The sequence below is a fragment of the Furipterus horrens genome, unplaced genomic scaffold, assembly GCF_987537825.1.
Source record: "Furipterus horrens unplaced genomic scaffold, mFurHor1.1.pri manual_scaffold_10, whole genome shotgun sequence".
NCBI classification, from domain to species: domain Eukaryota; kingdom Metazoa; phylum Chordata; class Mammalia; order Chiroptera; family Furipteridae; genus Furipterus; species Furipterus horrens.
In genome coordinates this window covers 40617566-40641537 of record NW_028327180.1, presented here as the reverse complement: position 1 = coordinate 40641537, position 23972 = coordinate 40617566, and the positions used below count along the sequence as shown (strand labels likewise).

Here is a 23972-nt window from a genome sequence, read left to right as displayed (position 1 = left end):
TGGATGTGCAAAAATGGAGTTATTTTCAAGAGCTTATAAAGGCTCATTTGAAGACCCCAGATTAGGAAGATTAGGAATTCATACTTCAAGGTTTTATTTTTTTCTTTTCTTCCTTTTTTTTTTTTTTTTTTTTTTTTTTTGACAGGGGCGAGGTTGGTTTCTCAATCTTGGAGGTGCGCCAGAAACACCTGGAGGGTTTGAAAAACTGTATATCAAACAGTTTGGTTGGGCCCCAGCAGTAGACCCAGGCAATTGCAACTGCAACAAATGCCCAGGTCATGCTGTTCCTGCTAATCCAGGACCACACTTTGGGAAACAGGAGAATTAGATATAAATATGTTCAGATTTTGAGACAAATCCTCCTAGTAAATCTTGCTGGAAAGCCCTACTCCCCACCAACTAGGTATGTGTCTTTAGGTATGTGTGTCTTTAATTTTGCTGGGTCTGTTTTTACATCCATAAAATAAGGTTAAGGAATCAGTACTCCGTGAACCTTGTCATAAAGATTAAATGAAGCCATGCATCAAAGCACACATTCACTATTTCATCAGCAAATAGGACCCTGCTAAATGTGGCAGCTTTCTTCTGGCAGGAGCTCTCTGAGGACAGGAACAGGGTTTTAGTACTTGTCTACCTCCTATGGCACCTTTCATAGCCTTCACTAATATGAAATTTACTGAAATCTAATAATGTTCTCGGTATCGAGTAAGATAAACACTACACTCTCATGAGGCTAATATTTCTAGTGACAGCAACAGATAAAAAAGTTGTCAAAAGGAAAGAATAAGTTGCTGATTGATAATAAAAAGCAGCTATGAAGAAGGGGCCTTAAATAAGGAAATATGCTATTGAAGTTGGGATCTGATTAATGAGGAATACACTATGCAGAAACCTGGAAGCAAAGCATGCGCCAAGTTTCTCCCATCCCCTAAGCTAGACCCAGTTTGGAGTGTTCAAGGGATGGGGTGGCTGGAGCAGTAGTGACTCTGGGGTGGGCAGGGGCCAGATTGGTGGTTGTCAAATCCTCAGGGACACTTGGCAATACCTTGAGACATTTTTGATTGATGGTCAAGCCTGGGGAAATAGGCTCTACTGGCATCTAGTGGGTGGAGGCCAGGGATGCTGCTCAACATCCGACAGTGGACAGGAGGGCCACACCCCAGAGAATGATCAGGCCCCAAACGTCAGCACCTTACTGTTGAGAAACTCTGGGCCAGATCAAGCAAGGAAATGCTCAAGGAGCTTGGGTTTTATTCTGGGTGCCGAAGAGAACCAGGGAAGGGGAACGCTGAGGTCAAATTCGTTTATCAATAATTCCTCTGACTGCCAGGTGGGGGATAGACAGGAAGGCACAGACTGGGGAGGGGGGTGGCAGTGGAAATGGTTTGAAGGATTTGGAATCGTGCCAAGGTTTTGAAGTGGCAATGGGAGGACTTGGTGATGTACTGAAGAGGTTGGGTGAGTTGAGAGAAAGGGAAGTATCAAGTTCGATTCCTAGAAGAGTAAACGGAAGCCTCAATAAGTTTGGGGAGCGAAGAGCATCTTTCCTGGATTCCATCCTGACCTCCACCGAGATGAGCGCGTCTCCCCTACCCGACCCCTGGAAGCACCCCAAGCCCGGGAGGGCGGCCCCACCGGAATAGGGGCTGAGCTCCAGCCAACGGGAAGAGCTGCAACGTCGCTGCAGCGACTAGAATCAACACCAGCATCTGGTTAGAAGTGCCGCCGGCACCACTGCCCCTCAACCGCTCCGGGAAGGCCACAGTTTGGGCATGCGCAGACGAGAGCCCTTAGCTTCGGGGTATCAGCCACGGAGCATCAGCATGCGCACCTCGTCTCCCCGGAAGCCCGAATCCATCCAACTGGACACGCCCCGTTTTAGCGCCTGGACATGCGCATACAGACACACGCGTACGCTCGCCCAGGAATCTGAGCACGCGTTCCTCGTCTCCCCAACCGGCCCCTAGAACCTGGGCATGTGCATACGGCTGCCGGTACGCCGTCTACATCTTGAGCATGTGAACAGCTCCCGGGAAGCCCGAATCCCCAGCCTGAGCATGCGCTTGTCACTAGCATGTTCTAAGAGCCTGTGTACGTCCGAGGCTGTTCACACTTTCCCAAATCTCTACTTTCAGCAACAGCAGGCTGTTTTCCTAGTGACCTTAGAGTGTGCTCTCAGCCCTCCATGTGACCCTAAAGGGCCTTGAGCGTGCTAGTTGGTTGGCTGGAACAGGTAGATGAGGGAGCTCGAACCATGCCCCCTCTACTCTCGTGAGCCCCACCTCCCTGTTCTTCCAAGCCGCTTCCCTGTAATTCTCCTTCCCGGGCCACGCCTCCACAGGCACCCGGCACGCTCCCGACGTATCGTGCACACCGTCCAGTGAGCGGAAGTGACGCAAGCTCCGTGCGCCGCCAGGATGGCTGTAGCATGGCGGCGAGCACAGGTTGTGTGCGGCTGTGGGGAGCTGCGCGGTATTGGGCGCTGCGACGGCCGCTGCTGGCAGTCGCCGGGGGGCGGGTCCCAGGTGCGGCCGGATCGTGGTTGCCCAGAGGGCAGCGGGCCTGCGACACGTCTCCTCTTTGGGCCCTGTGGGGTCGTGGTCCCGTGGCCGCGGGCCAGTGGCGGGGGCTTGGGGAGGGCAACAGCCGGGGCAGCGGTGGAGGCTCATTCTCGGGCGGCGAGGATGCCCCAGAGGGCGGCGTGGAGGATGGCGCCGCGGGCTCTGGGGGCAGCGCTAGCGGCGGGGAAGGCCCCATCATAACGGCGCTGACGCCTATGACCATCCCGGACGTGTTCCCGCACCTGCCACTCATCGCCGTCACCCGCAACCCGGTGTTCCCGCGCTTTATCAAGATTATCGAGGTAATGAGATCGCCGGCGTTGCCTCCGTTTCCCCACCTCTGCAAAGCAGCTGGTTGGACCGAGAGTTCGTTAACACCTTCTTTGTTCGAAAGTTCTTCAGACACGAAGTTTTTCAAATGCAGGAGTTGGAATTCTTGTCTGCTCATCACTGGCTTGGTGAACAGGAGCCAAGGTTTTCCTCCTTAATGGGAGTTGAACCCAGTGAGCTTAGGACTGTCCGCTTAGAGACCTAATCCTAGAAATCTGGCTCTAAGAAGAAACAGGACAGTTTTATAAAGACTTAATATTTTTTTTGAGAGATGAGAAGAGAGGGAGAAAGACAGAGAAACGTCGATGTGTGAGAGACACATCGACTGGTTTCCTCTCCCATACCCCCAACCGGAGACCTGGCCCGCAGCCCGGGCGTGTGCTGTGATTGGGAATGGAACCCGAGACCCTTTGGTTCGCAGGCCGGCCTTTGGTTTACAGGCCGGCACTCATTCTACTGAGCCACACCAGGCAGGGCAAGAACAGAACAGTTTTGAGGCCCAGTTATTTTTCTGCGAGCATTGGTAAATGTTTTGTAATGCTCTCTCCCCAGGGTGGTCTCCCTTCTAGTTAAGAGCCCCTTTGGGATCAGGATTCATTCCTTTCTTAAACAAATATTTCTTGACCACTTTCCGTGTGCCAAGTTTGGTTCTAGCTGTTAGGGGTACAAGTAGTGAACGAGACAAGACAAAAACTCCCACCTTGGGAATTCACATTTTAGTGGGATGTGAGAAGCAATAAACAAGGTTAGTAAGTAAAATATGTGCTGGGAGGCAATAATAGAGCAAGGGAAGGATGGTAACAGAGATTGAGAAGGAAGTTGGAAGAGGAATGTTCTCAGAGGGGTGCAGCTATGGTTTTTGTCATTCAGCACAGTGTTCTTAAACTTTCCTCCATGGCGTAGGCACTGAGGATACAGCAGCAAAAAAGTCAAACTTAGTCCCTGTGCCTAAGGAACTTATGCACTAGTGGAGAGAGATAAGAATCAAAATCATTTCAGACTAAGCCCTAAAGGGAGGAGTAGGTGGGAACTAGGGTGATGTAATTGAGAGAAAGCATCGTGGAGTGCAAGGAACTTTAGTTTTTAGAGTAGGAAGGACCCAAATTCCACCCTCCCCCCTCTTTTTAAAAATGATGTGGAAACTTGAGTCCATGAGGAGAAAGTTTATCTTTTAACTGTCTAAGCAAGGTCATACAATGAGTCAGCCTCTATATTCACCCTCCAGCCTTGCCCCCTCCAGTTTCTGCTAAGTAAATTTCAAGGATGCCTTGGAAAGAGACAGGACAATACAGAGGGAAAGCAGCCAGCCAATGGGGAGGTAACAGAAGGGGCCCCCTCCACCTCCTGTTCCGCACTGCTGATTATGTTTATCTGAGCTACCCTTCCAAGGGCCTTCCTTGATGTTGAGTGGTAATTATTTGGAGGCACCAGAATAAGATCCTGTGGCTGGCTCCACTATCCCTAGCTTTGTAACTTTGGGCAGGTTGTTGCTCTGGGCCTTCATTTTCTTATCTGTGAAATGGACATACTAATAGTACTTTCTTTCTTAGAGCTATTGTGAGAGATAAAAGAGGTCCCACCTAAAGGATTTAGAATGGTGCCTGGTGCTTAGTATGCCTCAACAGTAAGCTGCTACATCTGTTGTTTTGTACATGAGACTCTTCTGATATTTCAGAAACCTGCCCTGGAGACCTCTTTCTCATCTGTAACCCCACCCCCAGCAGTCCTCTCTATCCTACCAGGCCTCTGGGGCCAGGACTGTTCACCAGGTGTGGTCCCCTCAGCCCAGCAAAGTGGCAGATGCTCTTGTCCCCAGTGCCCAAGAAGAGAATCATTCTTCTAAGAGATACTGTGTGCCCACCTGGATGTAGTCAGGAGAGTTCAGTGAGTCGCTGTGGATAGCATGAGACTGGCATGTGATACTATTTCTATTGCTGTTACCTTGTAAATAATGAGAAGGGATCCTGCCAAAAGAAGGTGAGGTCCTGAGATGCAGCATTCAGCTGTTAGCAGAGGAGAAATGAGGAAAACTTCCGTGGATCCAATAAATGTTTCTGAACTTGTTAACCAAGCTTTATTTACTCCTGACTCCTGATTTTGTAGTTGACTGCATGGACTAACTTGCTCCCGTAAGTTCTTTTCTTATCAGTGGCCTCTGAGTATAGACAAGTGACTTTTAATTTTTGTTGGGTCATGTACCCTCCTGATGGCTATCTTAGACCTTTCCCATGGGAAAAATGCATCTATAGTGTCAGGAATTCCCAGACCATAAGTTACTAGCCCCTGTTAGGGGGTGAGTTAAAACACTCGTTCTCAGAATGTGGTGCTTGGACCAGGAGCATCACCTGGGAACTTGTTTGCAACATGAATTCTCTGATGCTCTTTAGACCTGCATCAGAAACTCCAAAATTACAGAGCTAGGGATAGTGGAGCCAGCCACAGGATCTTATTCTGGTGGGGTTCAGACATTGGTTTCAAGTCCTCCAGGTAATTCTGATGCATGCTAAAGTTTGAGCGCCATTAAGTTCAGTCAGAGTCTGGTCTGGGAATTAACATAGGCTTGAAAGAAATCATTTGAGCCCTAAAGACATGTGCACCACCTACCCTCATTAACTGTTTCATTGGAGACACCATTAGTTCTCTACCTGACATTGAAATGACGTCAAGATAATGTGCTGTGATCCTGGGGGCTTCAATGATCAATAAATAGGTTAGAGATGTGCTTGGGAAATACTGTCCATGAAAATTAGAGGATCTTATGAGCCTGCAGGGTGGGCCACAGTTGAATTACACACAGTGTCAGTCTTCTGACATTGATGAAATCAGAATGGTTTAGATTTTCAGATCCAGATATTTTGTCACTGAAACAGCTCTTGAAATTGAACCTTAAATTAATTTCTTGGTTCTAGTCACTTGGCTGCTTTGAGTTTTCTTTAGGAAGTGGGGGAACTACTGAGAAATGGAGCTGCTTAACTCCATACCACTTCTATTCTCCATATACCTGTCTTTTGTTTGTTTATTATTATTTTATTGTATTTTCTCCATTACCATTTATCCTCCCTGTACCCTCTTCCATCCCTACCCCCCGCCCCACAATCATCACATTGTTGTCTGTGTCCCTGAGTTTTTTATTTTTCCCTCAATCTCTCCAACCTCCCTCTTTTGTTTGTTTTTGGTTCAGAAGTTCTTGGACCAGGTTGGTTAGTGTCCTGGATCAGATTAGCATGTCCCCAGAGAATAATAGAGGAAACGTTGGAGCTGCTGTCAAAATGTCATCTGGGAAATCAATCCTGTGTTTCACTTTGGGGTCATTGTCATGCTAGGTTAAAAATAAGAAGTTGGTTGAGCTGCTAAGAAGGAAAGTCCGTCTTGCCCAGCCATATGCCGGTGTCTTTCTAAAGAGAGATGACACGTAAGTGTTAATTTTTCCTTCGCTCATTTGCTGAAATTGTCCTGAGTGTAGCTCACCGCCAGTCCTCCCTAGAGTAGCCTTGACCTCTGACCTCTGACCTGGAAGAAATCAAGGGATTGGGACAAAAGCCAAGCATCACTTGATAGTTTGGAATGAAGGCTTAGCTTGCAGCGCTGGGCTTCATTCATTGTCAGGATGTGAGGGGATATTAACCTTGAGGACCCTTTGTGTTAAACATACACACCTGTAAGGCCACTGCAGCGCAGAGCTAAATGGGCAGATGCCACAGCTTTGGGTACGTCCACCTTGACACCAGTTAGAAATTAGTTCTACTTCCGAGTTAGAAGGGGCATCCTGAGCAGGCTCTGTCATGGGGTTGTGGAGTGAAATCAGAATTCTATCTGGGCCGCCTCGTGGCCAGCTTGGCCAGGAGCTACTCACCTGTGCACAGTCACCACTAGTGGTCCTCAGCTGACTCCAGAGATAATCTAATGGAAAAATGAGAAACAAATAATGGATATCTGGTCAGTGACGATCTTATTGTACAAAAACACACCTTTCTGACTTCCTGATATGGCTCACTGATTGTGAAAGCCTCACCTCTGTGCAGTAGCTCACAGGTGTGGTTTCCACTTCATGCTGGGCATAGCTGGGCTTACCAGCAGTGCAAGTGAGGACTCTAAACCTTCATCTCCTAGAAGTTATTTCATTTTCAAAACAATAACACAGCATTCTCAATCGCTTCTGGTTTTCCGCCTGGGCTGGTGGGGGAGTTTTTGTCTCCCTCCTAGCCTGAGACATGCCACGTGGGTCAGAGTGCCTGTGCCTATGTTCCTTGGTGTCTCTCTCCCTCAGTAATGAGTCCGACGTAGTCGAGAGCTTGGACGAGGTCTACCACACAGGGACGTTCGTCCAGATCCATGAGATGCAGGACCTTGGGGACAAGCTGCGCATGATCGTCATGGGACACAGAAGGTTCGGGGTCCCAAGCACGTGGGATGGTGGCAGGGTGGTGGTTCCAAGTGCACCCAGGTCCGAGCACCAACTTGTTTTCTCAGTCAGCCCTGTGGCCTGGTCACTAAGGTAAAGTGGCAGTGTGGGTGGTCAGTGAGAAGTCATTTCTTCAACGCACGTTATTCAAAAAGCATCACAAAAAGAAAATGGCCAGTTGCCTTATGTCTCATGTCTAGGTGTCAGCTTTTCAGTCGGGTTTGCTTTCCTTCCATGTGCTTGCATCTGCGTTTGCCTGCAGATCAGGCTGTACTGTCACTCTTAGCAATTTGTAGTGTTTTACTCAGACACATTTCCTTGTCAGTCTCTCATAAAAATCTGTCGAAAGGCTGCATACGTTTGTAAGCCCAGTTTAAGCCTTTGTACTGTCATGATTAATAAGGAAAAACCTGCAAGATCAGCCTAGTGTTGATCAATAGAGAAACTAACCAGCTTTTGGAATGTGTTCCAAGGAACAGTGTTCCTCTGAGATGCTTCGCCAGAGTCCTGTGACCAAATACATGTGAAGAACACGTCAGAGTAGAAGCTGTTAATGTGTAGTGAAGATGTAGTGAATGTTCTGAAAGTCCTCTCATTGGAGGCGCTTGACAGTGTTTGTTGAATCTAAAGTCTTTCATCGTTTTTTCTCACTGAGAAAACATTCACTACATCTTCACTACACATTAGTTACCTGTGTGACAGAGAGACAAGTGAAGGGCTGCCTTGGGCAGCACCCCTGGAGTGGGGAGGACGCCAGGGGCAAGAAAACAGGTCACAAGATGATTTAACACTGTGGTGGGTGCTTTGGAGGTGAGGGGTAAAGATGGAGAGGGTGTGCGCATGGTCTGGATTTGGCCTCTTTGAGGAGGTGCCGTTGAATCAAGATCTGAACAACATGAAGGAGCAGCTCTGGTAAGCTCCAGGGTGAAGGGGGGGCAGGAAGAGGCCCAGAGATGGGCTGTGCCAAGCTGGCAGCTCATGATTGTACCCAGAGCTGGTTATCACCACCTTATCCATCAGTTCATGGGGGACAGCAGGGCACTGGTGTGGAAATGGAATGGATGGGTCTGGTGGAGTCCAAGAGCAGAGGGGACACTGGTCTTGGGGTTCTGAGAAAGCGGCCTGGGCCCAGCCTGCACCCTTAGTTGTCAGCTGGGGGTTCTTGCCAGGGCATGGCCCCTCCCAACCTCAGTGGCTTCACTTCTGCCTCACTCCTGGCTTTAGGATTCACATCAGCAGGCAGCTCGAGGTGGAGCTGGAGGATGCTGAGGCCGAGAACAAGCAGAAACCACGCCGGAAGCCCAAGCGGAGCAAGAAGGAGGCAGAGGAGGATCTGGGTACCAGGCACCAGATGGAGGTGGTGGTGGAGCCCAACTCCGGTGCCTCCAGTGAGGTACTTATGGTGGAAGTCGAGAACGTCATCCATGAGGACTTCCAGGTCACAGAAGAAGTGAAGGTACGTCAGTGATCCTGAGCACATGTCGCTCAGTAAGGGTCTAGCCTATTGCAGCACTCACACTGTTCCAGAGTGCAAAGTATACTTTTCCTCCCAAAAGTCCTTGGGAGAAACGGGATGAGAAAGGTAAAGGATGTTACCACTGGGGCTGTTAGCTGCTCTCGAAGGAGGTAGTGGTTGAACCCGGGTCCAACCCCGGCCTGCCACTTGTGGGCAGGTGCCTTCCCCTCAAGCCTGGGGCATGTAGGAGGGGAAGCAGGCACATTCACCGGGACTCTGGGCTCTGAGGCAGGAAAGAAACAGCCTCTGACCACCTCGGCCCCCAGACCTAGGCTAACCTGCCTTCCTCATGGCGAGCCAGCTGTCGTGGTGGTGGGGGAGTATCTGTCTTTCCACCAGTCCTTCTAGACGGGGTGACCCACCCCCAGTGGGTAGGGACATAGCTAATAGCTTTGGTCTGATCCTGAGGCATTGTGTTGTGAAGGATTCTGGGGCAGCTTCTGAGCTCTGTGGGAAGGATTGCTGTGATCGGTGTTGTCTCCCTTGGGTAGTGGAAGGGGCTTGGCTGCATTTGCCACTAGTCTGTATGAGCAGTCCACAAGGTCACATGTACTTCAGAGCAGTACTGTTTGGGAGAACTTCCCATGGTGGTGGAAAATTCTGGAATTCTGCACCGTTAGCCACCTGTGGCCATTAAGCAGTTTACTTATGGATGGTGCGACTGAGAAACAAATGATTTTATTTAAATGTGAATAACTACCAGTGGCTGGGCAGCACAGCTTTAGACTTTCCTACGAGGATCTTGTAGTGGGGGAAAGACAAACATGTAGATGGTATGATGAAAAGAATTGAGGACCTTGGGAGAGACAGCGCACTCATCCTTGTTGATGCAAGTGCCACCAACCTCCAGCTGGCTATGCAGGTTCCTAAGCAGAGATCAACTCATGTAATTTAGGGATATACCCAATAACTAGAGAGCAGGTCATTATAGTGGAAAAACCTGGCTCCTGAGGCTGCTTGCTTCGTGCTCCTAGTGCCCTCATTGGAGTAAAATATGCTGGGAACTGTGACCTTCTGGAAACAAATGAGTGTAGGTTTGTGTCAAACTCCCAGATGGTCCTGCCGGGAGCAAGACCAGCCTCACAGGAGCAGGGAACGAAGGCAAGAAGGAAAGCAGTACCCATGGCGTCCATAGCAGAGAGCTCCCACCTCTAAAGGGGCCCGGGGCAAAGGTCCAGGAGGGAACGGACCGAGAGCCCTGGTAACTCACAGGCAGGTTCCAGACAAGAGAAGTCACAACCTGGGTGTTTCTGTGGCTGAGGTTGAGGAGTGTCAGTTATAAGGATAGCACTTAAAATAAAGGAATAAAGAAGTTCCCCCCATTTTTTTGCCCCAAAATGCCTCATTCAAGGTCAGAGCAGTGTAAGGAGACGGGGTTGGTTTTGGTTTTTGCTTACTTGGTCTTGTGTCCCAAGACTGGTGAATTCAGGCTCTGCTCCTGGGCCTCTGAGGCTGTCCTTGGCCAGGGCCAGGTGGGAGGGGCTCCCTGGGGCCACAGTAGGGGGCCCCCTTCCAGTCCCAGTGACATATGACATCCTTCTTGCTCGCCAGGCCCTGACCGCTGAGATTGTGAAGACCATCCGGGACATCATTGCCTTGAACCCCCTCTACAGGTTGGTGTCCCATGGCCAGCCCTTCCTGAGGCCAGAGTGGGCTCTCTGCGGTGCCTGGGTTGGCAGAAATTTTCTCAAGAGTATCCTGGTAAAAAACCTTGTGGGGGCAGGAAATCAAGGGCCTGGGTGCAGTCCTCTGCAAGTGGAGCCTTGTCCATCTTGACAAGGAGACCCTGGGGTGGGGACAGTTTACCTAGCCCAGGTTCTTTGCCCCCTTTCTGCTAACAAGGGCCTGGACTTGACACGAAAGCTTTGTTGTCAGCAGCCGAGGTGAAGGGGGGAACCTAACGAGAGGGGTTAACACGTAGCTGCTGGGAGGGGGCTTGCACCTGGACTCAGGGGCGTTAGCTCCATGACTCTTGGGCAGGGGACCCTACTGGCCCTGAAGCTGGTGAGGCCCAGATGCTATGCTGGCTCTTGGTGCTGCTAGGGACAAGGAGACTGAGGTTCAGTAGGAGTGAAGTTGTAGCTCCTACCATGGTCCTAGTGCCCCATGAAAACACTCCTCTGTCCCTTCCAGAGAGTCTGTGCTGCAGATGATGCAGGCAGGCCAGAGGGTGGTGGACAACCCCATCTACCTGAGTGACATGGGTGCTGCGCTGACTGGAGCCGAGTCCCACGAGCTGCAGGATGTTCTGGAGGAGACCAACGTGAGTGCGGCCTATCCACACATGCCCTGTGCTGGCCCTGTCTGCACTCTGGGCTGCTGCCCAGCCTGGCTAGAGTCTTCAGCTCTGTTGTGAGATCATCCCATGTCAACACATGTCCTTCAGTCCACATTTAGCTCCCTCATTCTTTTATTTATTTATTTATTTATTTATTTATTTTTAGAGGGAGAGAAACATCACTGTGTGGTTGCCTCTCACTCACACCCCCAAATGGGGACCTGATGTGCAACCTGGTTATGTGCCCTGACTGGGAATCAAACCAGTGACACTTGGTTTGCAGGCCGATGCTCAATCCACTGAGCCACACCAGCCAGGGTCCCTCATTCTTTTTAGCATCTGCATAATGCTCCATCAGGTGGTATCCATCGTTTAGTGGGTGGCATCTTTGGGCTGTCACTGTTCTTTTGCTGTAGGACAATGCCTGTACAAACATCCTGGTCCACACAACTTGTAGAGCTGCCAGAGTTTATGTGCAGAGGATGTTTCCAGAACTGGGCTTGTTGGAACAGGGGTGCATGCCTCTTTTTGCTAAGGTGTTGTGGCAATCTCTACCAGTTTGGACTCCCTCTAGCAACAGTTTGCAGAGTGCTCATCTCCCTCCAACACCCCATGCCAGCACAGATGGACACCAACTTCTTAAAGATTTTATTTCTTTATTTTTAGAGAGAGGGGAAGGGAGGGAGAAAGAGAGGGAGAGAAACATCAATGTGTGGTTGCCTGTCACGTGCCCCCAACTGGGGACCTGGCCTGCAATCCAGGCTTGTGCCCTGACTGGGAATTGAACTGGTGACCCTTTGGTTCACAGGCCGGCTCTCAATCCACTGAGCCACACCAGCCAGGATAGTTTTTGGGTTTGTTTTTTTTTAAGAGAGAGAGAAAAAAAAGGAGGGATGGGGAGAAAGAAAAAAACAAACATCCATTTATTTATTTTCAGAGGGGAAGGGAGCAAGAGAGGGAGAGAAACATCAACATGAGAAACATCAGTGGGTTTCATTTTGTACATACCTTGACGTGGGACTATACCAGTGACTTCATTTTGTGGGAAGACACCTAACCAACTTAGCCACCCTGGGCAGGGTTCATTGGTTGATTCCTGTATGTGCCCTGACCAGGATTGAACCTGCAACCTTGGCGTATTGGGATGATGTTCTAAGCAACTGAGCTACCTGGCCAGGGCTGGACACTGACTTCTGATTGTCCTCTCATGCCTTCCCTTTTTTGGCAGATTCCCAAGCGGCTGTATAAGGCCCTGTCCCTCCTCAAGAAGGAGTTTGAGCTGAGTAAGCTGCAGCAGCGCCTGGGGCGGGAGGTAAGTGGGGCAGGGGCAGCCCCGGGCTAAGAAGGCACCAGTGCTTCGAAGGTTGTGTGCACTTGGGCTGTGAAAATCATTACGTTAAAACTTAACCGAAAGAGAGGTCGATCCCCATCTGACCCCCAGGACGCCTTCAAGGAGTTCTGGTGAAAATGCTCGGAATTCGGAACCAGCCTGGGAAAGGTTGCAAAGCTATTTGCTGCAACTCAGCTGTTCGAAGCTCACCTTCCCAGTTTTGGGCAAATCCATGGACTGACTGCCTGGGTCATCAGTTACTTAAAAGTCGTGTCATTTTCCAGGTGTGACTCAATTTTCCAGTTAGGTTTTATGTTAGAAAAATTCCACATTGCATCTGGAATGGGAAAGCCTATAATATGCTATTAATACACGCCAACCTGCAAAGTAAATGCAGTGGTTCCCCAGGCAGGCGCTGGTGCTGACACAGGGCTCGGGCTGTGTCCTGCTGTCCTGTTTGTCAAAGTGTGAGAGACTCGCTGGTGTCAGGTCAAGCTCCCTCGTTCAGGGTGGGAAAAGCAAATTCTTTTATGATCATTGTTTATTTCAAGGTCCACACTCAGGGATACTTTGGTCAAAGATGGAAGGAATTGGAGGCTGTGTGCACTGGGTTTCTTATTTCTGAGTCCTGAGGCTGCAGCAGCCCCACTGGCCTGCATTAGCCTGTGGTCTGACGGCAGTTTCTCGGCCCTGCAGGTGGAAGAGAAAATCAAGCAGACACACCGTAAGTACCTCCTACAAGAGCAGCTGAAGATCATCAAGAAGGAGCTGGGCCTGGAGAAGGAGGACAAGGACGCCATTGAGGAGAAGTTCCGTGAGCGGCTGAAAGAGCTCGTGGTCCCCAAACATGTCATGGATGTTGTGGATGAGGAGCTGAGCAAGCTGGGCCTGCTAGACAACCACTCCTCAGAGTTCAAGTAAGCACTGGGGGCGGTGGTACCAGTCTCTCTATCACATCCAGCCTTCAGAAAAGCTTGGGACCTGGCACGGTCTGAGATGCCAACCCTGAAAGGCAGGAGAGTGTGGGTACTTACTGTATTAAACAGCACTTGAGGCACGTCAGTCCTTATGTCGCCCTGTGCAAGCCTGCCTTTGTCACTGCTGTTTCACCAATGAAGAAATTGGAGCTAAGAGAACTTAAGTCAGTGACCAGGGTCTCTGAGCTGGTAGTTGGGGACAGGGATTGGAACCCAGGGATATATGGCTCTAAGCTGGTGCTTCCAGTCAGTACCAGGAGTCCCTGAGCCATCACCCCGAGGCCATCCTCTTCCCCTGGCTGCTGTTTCCTAGCTTCCTTCCTGCTGCTTTGAGAGTCAGCCAGTAAGTGGGCGTGTTTTGCTAGGGACTCAGCCTTGCCCATCGGTCCTTGTCCTTGCATGTGGGCTCTGAGGATGACTGGCTGGAGTTTGGGCCGAGTTTGGGTCTGTGGGATTCTTCTGGCTCTGCCTGTGGTGTCAGACCGCAGGGACTGGGCGTCACTTCTGGGCAATGTGGGCTGGCGGCGGGTCCTGGAACGACCCCATGGAAGGGAGAACCCAAGCACCAGGCCCCGAGTTCCTGCTGGGCCAGGCCCCTTTCCTTTCTGGCTCAGGCTGTCTTGGGAGGGCTGGGTTCTTTCTGCACAAGGACCTTGGGAAATGCCTCCATTCCAGGATGCCCAGGTTTTGTTCCTCAGTGAATGAGCTTTTCATGCTGCTGTCACAGTGTTAGAAACTAAAGCCTTAGACCAACACAAGCCCTGGCTGGTTTGGCTCAGTGGATTGAGCGTCGGCCTGCGAGCTAAGTGTCGCTGGTTCGATCTTCCAGTCAGGGCACATCAGAGAAGGAAAACTCTGACTCCAAAAAACCTCCGCTGCCTTGCGGCATACCTCTTCAGGGGAAAGGCTAAGGGAGTAAACCCCGACAGAAAATCCGGAGCCGGAGTCCCTAAGGCGGTTTGACGTTGTAGTCAACACCGGCAACTCCTGCGGCGCACCTGAAGCCAAGCTGTATTGACTCCGTCTTTCCCTTGGACCCTTCAGCTGCGAAGAGAGGGGGGGTCTGCTGCATGGGCAACAGCAGACCCTCCATATCACCCTGCCCAGGCTCTGTAGCTTCAGCTTCACTGGAGAGGACACTCCAGCGTCATCGCAAGATGTCGATTCAACACGGGAGGAGACAGATACCGTGTCACTACCGAGTCGGACTGCACAGCCATTCTCGGCGGTGCAGATAGACTCTTAAGAAGCTACACCATCGTCTCTCGAGACGGATGGCTGCCGACGACGACGAGACCAACACAGACTGGTCACGTAGTCTTTCTTATAAGGACCCTTGTGAAGGGCCTCTTTAAGCCCAGGTGGCTGCTGGCCCAGGTACACAGCTCCCACCCAGCTCAGGGGTTACTCTCTTGGTAGTGCATACCTGCCACCATCTTGCCCTGAGTCAGGTAGTCTCCCCTGTTCTGATCCTTGCGCCTTCCATAACGTTGAACCCTGAGTAGTGCCCATGTTCGCTATTGCTCTAAGAAATGGGCCTGGCACTTGTGCTGGGAACCAGGCCGCTTCCCAGGTGTGGCCCATGCCAAGACGGCTTTCCAAAGTGGCCACAGCCTGCCAGCCAAGGTATACTTGTGTAGTTCACACTTTGGGCTTAAAGGGTACCAGCCACATGGATTTTTAATAGCAGGATTTTCAACAGCAGAGGTCAGGTGGCTTGCTGGGCCCCACTCACCACTCTGGTCTGTCCTGTGGCAGTGTCACCCGCAACTACCTAGACTGGCTGACGTCCATCCCGTGGGGCAAGTACAGTGACGAGAATCTGGACCTGGCCCGGGCTCAGGCAGTGCTGGAGGAGGACCACTATGGGATGGAGGACGTCAAGAAACGCATCCTGGTGAGGCCACTTGTACCCCCTCTCGTGGGCCCCAGGTGTCCTGGGCATAGGCCAGCCTAACCCTGTGCTCGGCACCACACTCCCACATCCCAAGCCCTTGGTCATTGCACCCAGAGCAGATGTTGAGAGGCATTGTCTGTAATAGCCTGAATTTACTGGTGGGTGGGTGGTAGACAGATGCCTCAGGGCCTGGGACCTGGGATTCCCCCGCCCTGTGCTCTGTGGGAGACCCAGAGGAGAACTCTGGTGAATGTGTTGGGCTGCGGGTATGGAGGGGCTCGAAGGTGAGGGGTGGAGCCCCAGCCAGAGGTGTTGGATTGGCTCAGAGATGTCAGGTACTGCCCGAGTTGGCCTGCTCTGTTTTAGGAACTCAAAGATTTACACAGGAGAGAAAGTGGGCCTGGGTGAGGGCAGTGGGGAGTGGCCAGACTGGGAGAGAGAAGAGGCCATTGAGATCCAGGGTGTGGAAGAACAGGGCCTGTTAAGTGGGGGAGCTGACTGAAGGACATGTGCCATGGTCACCCGTAGTTGATTGTCAGGCGTCCAGGTTCTCCTGGCACCTACTTGTCCCATTGGTACCACAGGCAACTGTCCCCACTGTGGCAAATGACACTTGCAGTCAGCTTGGCCCCTCCAGGACAGACCTTGTCCCTTCTCCCAGCCCCCAGAAACCTAGAAGGTGGGAGAAGGTGGCCAGGCTCATGGCAGGCACAGCTATAGCTTTGCACAAAGGCGGCCAGTGACTGAATGTCTCATGGGAGCCTCTGCCTGTAGGAGTTCATTGCCGTCAGCCAGCTCCGAGGCTCAACCCAGGGCAAGATCCTCTGTTTCTATGGCCCCCCTGGTGTGGGCAAGACCAGCATCGCCCGTTCCATCGCCCGTGCCCTGAACCGCGAGTACTTCCGCTTCAGTGTCGGGGGCATGACCGACGTGGCTGAGATCAAGGGGCACAGGTAGGCCCGGCCTCCTTATCTGGCTCGCGCCAGCCTCCTGGATCTGTTCTACCGTTGTTAGAGCGATTTTGGTGGCAAGTAGTGAGCTCCACTTACACTGGAGGAAGTAGCTGGAAAGTTTAGGCATCGATCTAATTTCAGGCTCAGTTGAATCCAGGCACTCAAACAACATTGGATCAAAATCTCAGCCTCTTAGGGAGCAGGAAGCACCTCTCAGCAGTCTCAGCGTATGTCCCACCGTCAGCATTCCTGCCATAGTTCCAAGGCTGGCACTTGCTGTTCTGCCTGGGTCATCTGACTAGTGACTGTGAACTAGAGTGAGGGGCCGAATGTCCCCCCAATGAGAACAGGACAGCCTACACTGGTGACACCTGAGCACCTGTCTTGCTTCTTTCCTCCCTCATCAAACCCAGAGCAGGGGCCAGTATCCTCTGTGTCCGGGATCTTAAAGCCACCGGCCCTGTGCCTGGCACACATGGGACATTCAGGATATTGTGTTCTCCTGGGGCTTTCCACCACGCTGGCCTCCACAGAGGTTCCTTGAGAAGTGTAACTCCTTGAGACCCAAGGATCTGTTCTCAGTTTCCCACACGGTCCAAGATGGGGTGGGGAGTAGAGGGTGGTGCTGTCACATGCTATCCTTGGTGCTGCTGCCTCATGACTGACTTAAAGGATTTCCCAGCCTCCCTGGTACCTGGCTGCATGACCTTCCACCTGCCCCCAAAGCCCTGGCAAACTAGTGTTCAAGGAAGATTTGAGTCCATGTTAAAAGTTACATTTCTGTTGTCTCTAAAAATGTGGATACTTTTGGCCTCCCGCTGGGCAGGGCCAGGTCACCCACTTGGGTGTGGCCTCCGCTGCTCCTTGCTGTCTCAAGCCCCTAGGGAAGTGGACAGTCTCTCGACTTCCCTGGCTCAGGGCCTGGTGTGAGCTCCAGGAGGGGTCAGGGAGGGCCCACAGAGCATTGGGTATAGGGTTGTGGGGAGTCTTCCAGACTGGGTTGGTGCAGGTATCCCAGGGGGCCTGCTTTGAGGGTGGAGGGGTGCGGGGAGCTGGGGAGGTTCTTGGCTCAGCGCTGGTCTCTGAACTTGGTGATCAGGAGGATGAAGGTTGGGGAGGGACATGAGGGAAGGCAGAGGTGACCCTGGTAGCCCCTATTTGGGGACTGCTGCAGGCAAGGACCACTCCCCAGGGTGAGAAGAGGCCTTGGCTGAGTTTTTGAACAAGTGTAGGCAGTCTGTGACATTGGGGGTGGTCACTGGGGTGAGGGGCCCAGGAGGGCAGGCAGGCAGTACTGTGTGCTGACGCTGGTCTGGGATTCCAAACTAAGGACAAGGATGGGGAACTAACTGACCGCTGTTGCCATATTAAAAATTGTCAAGCCCTCCTTAGCCCACAGCCCTCTAGAGCTCCTGTCTCCCTCAGGGTAAAAGTCCAAGTCTTCCCCTCGGCCCACATGGCCCTGCAGAACTTGTCCCTGTGCCCTTGCTGCTTGCACCTTCGTCCTCTCTCAACCCTCGCTCACTCTGCTCCAGCCACACAGGCCTCCTCACTGTTTCTTCAACACTCCAGGACTGGTCCTATATCCCAGGACCTTCGTAGGGGCTGTTCTCCCTTCCTTAGAAAGTGTTCTTTCTCCAACTACCCACACAGCTTGCCTCCTTACTTCCTTTGCTCAGAGCCTCTCCCTAAGACATTTGTTATCCTCATTTTAAAGTACTGCCCCCCCACTCCAGTGTCATTCCAGATTCCTCATCCTTGCTTTTTTCTTCATAACACATACATCAGTTTTTTAACCTTATGAATTCCTCCTCTACCTGGTTTATGGTCTGCCCTTCTGGGCCTTAGCTCGGAAGCACAGGACTTGTGTCTGGTTTGTTCCCTGCAATTGCCAGGTATCTGTAGCTGAGCTGGGGCAGAGCAAGTGGATTGAAAGAAAGTGTCAACTGGCACAGGCCCTGCCCAGTGACCTTGGGGCCTGATGGGCTGTGCCTATTGTCCCTCAGTGAGATCCAGGGTCAGGGATGTTCTGCTGCCAATGTCTGGCTGCTCCTGTCCCTCTTGTTCTCTTCGGTTTCACTGGATATGAGGTGCCAACCTGGGGTGGTGGGTCCAAGTTAGACCTGGCTGTGACTCTGTCCCTTGCCCTGAATCTGAGCTGGGGGAGGAGGTTGGGGTGAGCAAGTGCTCTGCACTGGAAGTGGCCAGTATTTTTCCCCAGGGTGCATGGCACACCAAGGTCCTGGATCTCTAAGGGTGCTAGGCCTGGGAGAGCTCGTATGGCCAGCCCCGGTGGATGAGGTAGTGACTCCCAGCTGTGCCCTCTTCCCCAGACGGACATATGTGGGCGCCATGCCGGGAAAGATCATCCAGTGTCTGAAGAAGACCAAGACGGAGAACCCCCTGATCCTGATAGATGAGGTTTGTGCAGCCCCAGGAGGGCTGAGTTGTGACTGGGCTTCGCTGAACTCAGACACTGTCTGCTGGGCCTTCCTACCCCAGAGCTCCTGGCAGCCCCAACCAGGCAGAGACTGTGTTCAAAACAAAACCCATGGTCCCTGAGTCACAGTGGCCTCACTGCAGCAAGGCCATCTCATAACACTGGTACCCCTCCTGTCCTGGAGGACCCCATGTCTGCCCTCAGACATGCTATGAGACCAACCCTCCTGTCCTTGCTCAGGGCTTCCCCAGTTCTGGCTCCTTATGCCGGTAGGTTCTCAGCCCACCTGGTCGCCCTCACTGGTGAACAGGTGTAAGAAGTAAGATAAAGTGTCGACATCATTTGCCTTCTGATGCCCTTGCAGGTGGATAAGATTGGCCGTGGTTACCAGGGGGACCCCTCATCAGCTCTTCTTGAGTTGCTGGACCCTGAACAGAATGCCAACTTCCTAGACCACTACCTGGACGTGCCTGTGGACTTATCCAAGGTGCATGTCCTGCCTGGGGGCTGACCCTGGTAGGGAGAGGCAGGGTGGCCAGTCCTTCAGCACCTCACCACTGCATCCTCCAGGTATTGTTCATCTGCACGGCCAACGTCACCGAAACCATCCCGGAGCCACTGAGGGACCGGATGGAGATGATCAATGTTTCAGGCTACGTGGCCCAGGAGAAGCTTGCCATTGCAGAGGTGAGGCAAGGCCCCCCTGTCCATCCAAGCCCTAGGAAAGGGGTGCCCCTCTGCAGCTCAGGCTCAAGGAACATCTGAGTGCCCACTGAGTGCTGGCCACTTAATCGGAATTGGGAATACAGTCCACAATGACTGTTGTTAGAGCTCCAGTTCCAGGAAAAGACAGGCAGGATGAATCCATGATCTTCTGTGTGGTGTATGTAGTGTGAGGTGTGACCAAAAGACACATGAGGCCTGTTGTCAGCTGTACTGACACCAAGTGTGGGATGTTACCCACACCAGCTGGGTGTCCTACAGTTCAGTTAGACTGTGACACTGCCCGGGGTTAGCAGCCCTTACAGGATTGGGGCTCATCCCATAGAACTGCCCCAACTTCAGACACCCCTCGCAAGTCCCTGCCTCTCTTACTCTGGCTATAAATCCAGGGTTCTTACACCCCCCTGCTCAGGTTTAACCGTTTACTAGAACAGCTCACAGAACTCAGGAAAACAGTTTAGTTACTATTGACTGGTTTATCATAAAGGATACACCTTGTGAACAGCCCGAGAGGAGAGTCATGGGGCGAGGCACAGAGAGGAGTCTTTATTTCCAGTGCAGCATTTTCTTTCTGGGAATGGCTTTCTCCCCCTCCGTGCCCTTGCAGCTCTGAGATGGGCACTGAGCCCTATAGCCCTTGGGGCCCAGGGGGCAGGAGGAGACAAGGAGCTTATAGCTGCAGTGATGGCAGGTGTGCTGGACTCGCCACCCTGTCCATCCTCCATCCACAACAACTCAACTGGGTGAAGGATGGACCGACTCCGGTCTGGGTGGGGACTTCCTTCAAACCCCCAAAGGGATGACAGGAGAGACCTGAGGACTCCTGGGGCCTCCAGGGCCAACCCCAGTGTCATTCGGCTCTGTCCCCCATTTAGTGCTCAGGACTGTCTGTCCAGTGATTGTTCTACCTCAGGAGTTGTGCTGGGGTGTGTGTGACTGTGAACCTCTCACCACTCCCTGTTTGCTCAGGGCAGCAGCCACATAAGCTGACATGGATGGCCCTTGGTCTGTATGTGGGGGTGAGCCTAGGGATCAGGGAGGCCTTCCTGGAGGAAGTGGCATCTAAGGTGACATCTGAAGGGAGCATAGGAATTGGATCTGGGCAGGGATGCAGCAGGAGCAGGGGTGGCCGGCTGGGAATCTGTAGATCATTCAGCCCCCTGGCACCAGCTGGGCTCTGCTCAGATACTCTGCTACCATCCCTCCAAGACTTGTTGACTCCTTACCCATCAGGTGATACCCTCAGCCTGCCCTGATACTCTCTGCATTGGATGACACCAATCTCCTCAGGGGCCAGAGCTCTGTGAAGGCAGGCCCTGGGTCCACTTCAGTGCTGTCTTTACTAGCCAGGGATCTGTGGCTGGGTGGTGGGCCCTGGACCCTGGAGCCCAGGGGTGGGGAGGGTCCCAGGAGGTTCCTGACAGAGCTCTCCTCCCTGCCAGCGGTACCTGGTGCCTCAAGCCCGTGCCCTGTGTGGTCTGGATGAGAGCAAGGCCAAGCTGTCGTCCGAAGTGCTGACCGTCCTCATCAAGCAGTACTGCCGGGAGAGCGGTGTGCGCAACCTGCAGAAGCAGGTGGAGAAGGTGAGTCTGGAGAACATGATGTGACTGAAGTGAGCCAGACAGGACAGATGCTGTCTGATCCCACTCTTGTGAGGTCCCCAGGCGTCAGACTCACAGACAAAAGCAGAATGGTGGGTGCCAGTGGGATAGTTTTAGACGAAGTTCTAGAGATGGATGGTGGGAACAGTTGCACAACATGAGCTGCACACTTAGAAATGATTATGATAGCACCTTTTTTATGTCATGTGCATTTTATACAATTTAAAAATTGAAATGAAGAGTGGACAGAGGGGGTGAGTGGGCTGCCTGTTACCCTCTTGCCCTCGCTGCAGGTCTTAAGGAAGTCCGCCTACAAGATTGTCAGTGGTGAGGCTGAGTTGGTGGAGGTGACACCTGAGAACCTTCAGGACTTTGTGGGGAAGCCGGTGTTCACTGTGGAGCGCATGTATGATGTGACGCCACCCGGCGTGGTCATGGGGCTGGCTTGGACCGCCATGGGTGAGTGCTACACGTCCCCTCATTGGTCCTTTGGGAGAGATTTGTACCTGAGCCTTTAGCTTGTTTCTCTGAACACACCTCTGGCTGGCTGGTGGTATACAGTAAGGCCCAAGGTGGCAGGTGTACTCCATGAACCTTTATTTAGGTGATGCTTTGACAGGTTTGCATGTGGGAGAGTCCCTCACAGCATGAGACCCTAGGACACCACCCAGTAGGGGAAGGGGTTAGGGGGAATTTGTGTCCAGGTGACATTGCTCAGCCTGGAGGTTCAGGGTCTCTTATACCCCAGAGGGTGTTCTTTCAGTGGCTAGCAGGGACTGGGTGCAGCTTTATGGAGTTTGTAAAGGAAGTGGGCTCTAGATGGCAGAAGTTTGCTTACTTGAGCTATATTTAAAGCCACTGTGTCAGAATTTGGTGCTGGCAGGCTGTGCGGCGGTACATGATGTAGGGCCAGTGCACAGTGGCCGTCTTTGGTTCCCTTAGGGAGCACTGACATGTGAAAGATGAGAAGGTGCTAGGCTGAGGAGGGTTGGGTAAGGAATTTTGTGGAGCCCTGGCCAGTTAGCTCAGTTGGTTAAAGCGTCATCTCAATACCCCAGGGTTGCAGTTTCAGTCCCCATTTAAAAGAATCGACCAGTGAATACACCAAATTGATGTTTCTAAAATTATTTAATATTTAAAAAAAAAGTGTTACAGACAGAACAGTGGTACTCCCTGATCCCTGAGGTGGCCCAGCACTGGGGGGAGTGGCTACCCTGGGAATCTGAACTGTCCCAGGGCTCATGAGCCCTACATACTGGTGTCTTCCAGGAGGCTCCACACTGTTTGTCGAGACATCCCCAAGGCGGCCACGGGAGGACAGCAAGGCAGACAAAGATGGGAGCCTGGAGGTGACGGGTCAGCTGGGGGAGGTGATGAAGGAGAGTGCCCGCATCGCCTACACCTTCGCCAGGGCCTTCCTGATGCAGCGAGACCCCACCAACAAGTACCTGGTGACTTCACACATCCACTTGCATGTGCCTGAGGTGAGTCACTCCCCCAACAACTGCCCGCCTGGCAAAGGCAGCCTTGCATCAGACCTGCCCACCACCTTCCTCTCCCCACCAGGGTGCCACCCCCAAGGATGGCCCGAGTGCTGGCTGCACCATTGTCACAGCCCTGCTCTCACTGGCCATGGACAGGCCAGTGCGGCAGAACCTGGCCATGACAGGCGAGGTCTCCCTCACAGGCAAGATCCTACCAGTGGGTGGCATCAAGGAGAAGACCATTGCGGTGAGTTCTGTGCCCACCCCCCACCCATGACTGTCTGCATAGTCCAATGCTGCCATGCTGTCATGTGACAGATAAGCCACCATTCATATCATAAGGGTGATGGATGGTTTTTAGTGGGCATGGGATTTGGACCCAGAGCTGGGTGGCCCAAGCCTGTGTTGAACTGTTGTAGATGCCCCCATCCACAGTGGTTCTCAGCCTTTTTCAAGACTTGGGAGAATGTTCTATGTCTCTGCATAGAAAAGAGCCCCCATCTGAGCTTCTCCACGGGGCTCTGTAGGCTCCTTGAGGGTAGGAGTGGGTTCTTCAGCGTCCTCACTACCCACTTGGCCTGGCACTGAGAACCACGTGTCCAGAAGGCCAGAGGGGCTGGCCTCACAGGGTGCTGTGTGGGTTGGAGGGCTCTGGTAGAGGCGGGGGAATGTGTCTGCCCTTCATCCTCTGCATGTCCAGCTCCTGGTGGAGCTCCACTGCCTTCCTCAACCTCCACTGCCCTGATTACTGTGCAGGTTAGACAAGATGGTAAGACGAGAAAATTTTTAATTTGCTACATTTTCAAAGCATTGTCTTTCTCCAGCTCTCATTGCATCTTGAGGTGCCAAACCTCTAAAGGTAAATTAATAGGTACTGTGACTGATTCAGGCAAGGGGCAGGACAGAGCCATGCATGGTGTGCTGAGGGAGCTGTACTCTGCAGAAGCAGTCAGTGCAGATTCCTTGGGCCTCAGTGTCCTCATCGGTGATGTGCAGTCTGGCTCAGGGCCGCTGTGAACAGGGTCCTCACTAAGCCTGCTCCCTCCTGGAGATCAGTGGGCTCCTGCAGCCTTCCTGGACTGACCTATGGTCCCCCTGCATCCCAGGCCAAGCGCGCTGGAGTGACATGCATCATCCTGCCAGCAGAAAACAAGAAGGACTTCTACGACCTAGCTGCTTTCATCACTGAAGGCCTGGAGGTCCACTTTGTGGACCACTACCGCCAGATCTTTGACATTGCTTTCCTGGAGGAGCAGGCAGAGGCCCTGGCTGTGGAGCGGTGATGGTGGCCCAGGTGCTGCTGGTGCTTGTAGGCCACCCTGAGCTGACACTGCACTGGGGGAGGAAGGACCCATGGACCTCAATTATCGTTTAATCATGGAACCTGATGCTTATGAACTGCTTAATAATAAAGACTATTTCTAGTACTGCCCATCTATTGCTTCATTCTGTGCCTACCATCATGCCCCAACACCACTGT

At 52.3% G+C, this 23972-nt stretch overlaps 2 protein-coding genes across 2 annotated transcripts in view; one reads left to right on the top strand and one right to left on the bottom strand.

The window, feature by feature from the left end:
• Positions 1 to 1709, bottom strand: part of CATSPERD (catsper channel auxiliary subunit delta) — a 47612-nt gene extending 45903 nt beyond the window's left edge. Inside the window, exon 1 of the mRNA XM_090290180.1 lies at positions 1636 to 1709. Coding sequence (XP_090146306.1) covers positions 1636 to 1709 — 74 coding nt within the window. The remainder of the gene's footprint in view (positions 1 to 1635) is intronic.
• A 696-nt stretch (positions 1710 to 2405) lies between these two features.
• LONP1 (lon peptidase 1, mitochondrial) lies at positions 2406 to 23899 on the top strand. The gene is made up of 18 exons (XM_090289428.1): positions 2406 to 2863; positions 6215 to 6303; positions 7159 to 7278; positions 8518 to 8749; positions 10361 to 10422; positions 10943 to 11072; positions 12316 to 12399; positions 13114 to 13334; positions 15153 to 15291; positions 16066 to 16244; positions 18578 to 18665; positions 19049 to 19171; positions 19255 to 19371; positions 20850 to 20990; positions 21302 to 21467; positions 22278 to 22492; positions 22575 to 22739; positions 23599 to 23899. The coding sequence occupies exons 1-18, from the start codon at positions 2429 to 2431 to the stop codon at positions 23773 to 23775; spliced, it is 2883 nt and encodes a 960-aa protein (XP_090145554.1). The 5' UTR covers positions 2406 to 2428; the 3' UTR covers positions 23776 to 23899.
• Positions 23900 to 23972: the final 73 nt, after the last annotated feature.